Raw genomic sequence first — 3,585 nt, 5'->3', positions numbered from 1 at the left:
AGAGAGAGAGAAAGAGAGAGAGAAAGAGAGAGAGAAAGAGAGAGAGAAAGAGAGAGAGAGAAAGAGAGAGAGAAAGAGAGAGAGAAAGAGAGGGAGAGGAATGTAAAGTTCTTAGCAGTATACAGCATAGCCACATTAATAATAGCAATTATAAATAAATTAAGAAATGATGACTTCATTATTTCTGACTAATTTTTCTTTTTAATACACTCGCATACACACACAAACATATGGCCAATTGGTAAAGAAGCTTGCTCCCCACCAGATAGTTCTGGGTTCAACCCCACATGCATCACCTAGGGCAAGTATCTTCTACAATGGTCCAGAGCCAATCAAAGCCTTGTGAATGGATTCGATGGACAGAAACTGAAGGAAGCCCATTATACATGTGAGTTTTTATATGTTCTGAAAATCGCTGAGCTACAGGTGGTGACATCATTGTCATCCCCCATTGGCTTTGCATCTTCGAGAAATATATAGAATAAGGAGATCCCTTACTTGAAAAACTGGCAAGGGTTAGCAACAGGAAAGGTGTCCAGTTGCAAAACAATGCCTCAATAATAATATTCCTTTAACCTAGTGATTCCCAAACATTTTTGGCACCCAAGCGCCGCCCCACCTCATTTTCTACCACAAACATAGACCACTTTCTGCAGCAAATTCAAAATAACTGTATCTCACAAATAGAACTTAACCTACATAGAACAACGCTGTGCTGATGATGCTTAATGAGACAGAAACCTGTTTTCACAACTATTCTCTTTCTTTACAACAAAAAAACCCCAAAACTGACCAACTTTCTCTTAATGGCACATCAGTTGCAAAGAACTGATTATTTGTCTCTCTTCCTTATTCAGAATCAATTACATTTGTCACTGCATGTTTATTTACTTTCTCTCTGAGCAAAGACAGTTTTAATAAATCAAGACTTTATCATGTATAGTATACAGTGTATATCTCTTTGTCTTTGTTGTCTAAATAAATATCAGCTGCCACACTTATCTAGTTCATTTTCATTTTATGCACACACACACATGCACAGATGTATGGCTGTGTGGTAAGAAGTTACATATAGGTGTGGTTGCGTGGTAAAGAAGTTTGCTTCTCAACCACATGGTTCCGGGCTCAGTCTCACTGCATGGCACCGCGGGCAAGTGTCTTCTACTATAACCACAGGCTGACCAAAGCTTTGTGAGTGGATTTCGTAGATGGAAACTGAAAGAAACCCATCATATGTATATATACATATATATGTGTGTATGTATGTGTGTGTGTTTGTCCCCCCTCCATCGCTTGACAATCGATGTTGGTGTGCTTACGTTCCTGTAATTTAGTTTGGTAAAAGAAACCGATAGAATAAGTACTAGGTTTACAAAGACTAAGTCCTGGGGTTCGACTAAAGGTGGTGCTCCAGCATGGCCACAGTCAAATGACTGAAACAAGTAAAAGAATATATATATATATATATATATATATATATATATATATATATATAAAGAGGGAGTAAGAAGTAGGCAGGAAGTACATGGAGTGTACTCATTTCAATCAATGAGTAGAGAAAAGGAGTGGGGCAGTAACATATGTGATAGAATAAAACACACAGCCCTATCATGATAAACAAGAGGAGTAGTGGGGGGAGGAGGAGGTAACTACATGAAGTTGATAATATCTGTTACCTAGGTGACTTGAATGGTACAGAAGAGAGGGCAGCTGTAATGGGAGTAGTGGTAGGGTAGCAGGTGATGGTAGGAGTATAGTGTGGTGAATATGGTGGTGGTGGTGGGTGTGGTGGTGGTGGTGGATGTGGTGGTGGTGGTGGTGGGCAGAGTAAAGGAAATATGGACAAAGTTGGTCAAATTATTATCTCTGTTGACAACAAACGATTTCTCTCTGTGAAAGAAAAAACTGAGTAAGGTTTGTGTATAAAATGTGACACTGCTACATGGTAGGGAGACATGTGGGGCATTGAATGTGGAAAGTTTGTGACATGTGGGAAGAAAGAGATGGTGTATGTATGATGAGAAGATGTGTAATGTTTACCCGCATGAAAGGTGGAACACACTGAACTGATTGTTGGGGCGGAGGGACTGGCTACAAAAGGTTTTGGCTGATGTCCAGGGAACAAAGGACTCTTGGTCTGGACATGTAATACGAATGGAAGATGGGTGCTGAGTATTAAAAAGTGACATGAGAGTATTGCAGTAAAAAGTCACCCACTTAAACACCCACGTAAAAAACTATCTTTTCAAACGTCCTTCCCATTTGCATTCATACTTATTTACATATAAAACGGTATATTGTATATTGTCATTTAGAAGTCCTTAAGAGAAAAGACTAATGTATGAAAGATATGCTCTTATACTTGTTATTCAACTGGTACCTGTTTGACATGAATTGCTTGATTTATGTCAACAAGGCACAGTGTCAACACACACAAAAGTGCGAGTGAATATTCGCTCTTATACAGACATGTAAACTAAAGGGCATGTGTAAGGGGGGGTCCTGCTTACACATACCCCCTTATTCTCTATTTCTTTATTATGAGTATACTGTTGCGTCTGTGCATACAATTGTTTTTATGTCTGTATACAAGCAAATTACACGTGTATATGAACGTGAAGTGTGTGTGTGTGTGTATGCAGCTTTGTCTTTGCATATGTGAAATGGTATGCAAGCATGTACGTATGTATCTGTGTGTGGATATATATATATATATATATTTGTATGTATATAGGGGTACTGATGACAATATTAGCTATGTGCAATGAACAGTAAATTAAAAGAGGTGGGGATGAAGTGGAAGTGTGGTAGGAGACAGAGAGGTGGAGGTGTGGTAAAAATGAGGGTAGGACATAGGTGAAAGTGTTGAGTCGAGATGTGGGAAGAAGTGTGAGTGGAAGCAAAGGTGGAAATGCGGAGAATACTTTACCAAGTCAGTGTGGCTATCCAAACAATCTGAAGAAGACATACACCTCTTTTTGCACCAGGAACATTTCTCATAATTGGACAGACAACTCCTGCAGTTCTTGATCTTGGAACACATGATGATATCATCTGAAATGGTACATAGGCACACACATAAATATATATCATTTACTGTTCATATATATATATACATATATATCTACAAATATAAACATGCACACACACACGAAAGTATGTATGTATGCACACACACACACACACGCACGTGTATGAAAAACTTAACAGTGAAAGTGCTTATACTATAAGCAAACTTCATCTCAAACGGTTCATATCAATGTTTGCAAAATCTTTTAAGTGTGTGTGTGTGTATTGGTTAGATGTTTAACCAATTGACTAACAATAAAGAAGTGATATTAAACAAGTGTGTGTGTGTTTATTATTATTGACATAATGACCCTCCCAAGACATGATATATATATATATATATATATATATATATATATATTACAGAGATGTACTTGCATAGCAAGCAACTTGATCTGAGATTGTGTGCTGAAACAAAAACAATTGCAGCATGGAAGGTGTTTATAAGTCAATTAAAAACACACAAAAAAACCGCCATTAGATTCAAATTTAAATTTAATTTGTGTCAAAATACAG

General features: G+C 37.6%; 1 protein-coding gene across 1 annotated transcript in view; it reads right to left on the bottom strand.

Annotated features, from left to right (window-relative positions):
• The window catches only part of LOC106868615 (attractin-like protein 1), an 82,747-nt gene that overhangs the window by 51,169 nt on the left and 27,993 nt on the right, over positions 1-3,585 (bottom strand). Inside the window, exon 13 of the mRNA XM_052972611.1 lies at positions 2,930-3,054. Within this exon, the coding sequence (XP_052828571.1) occupies positions 2,930-3,054 (125 nt within the window). The remainder of the gene's footprint in view (positions 1-2,929; positions 3,055-3,585) is intronic.

The sequence above is a fragment of the Octopus bimaculoides genome, chromosome 14 (assembly GCF_001194135.2).
Source record: "Octopus bimaculoides isolate UCB-OBI-ISO-001 chromosome 14, ASM119413v2, whole genome shotgun sequence".
Taxonomy (NCBI): domain Eukaryota; kingdom Metazoa; phylum Mollusca; class Cephalopoda; order Octopoda; family Octopodidae; genus Octopus; species Octopus bimaculoides.
Note: the sequence above shows the minus strand (reverse complement) of the source record. Positions and strands in the feature narration are given on the sequence as shown.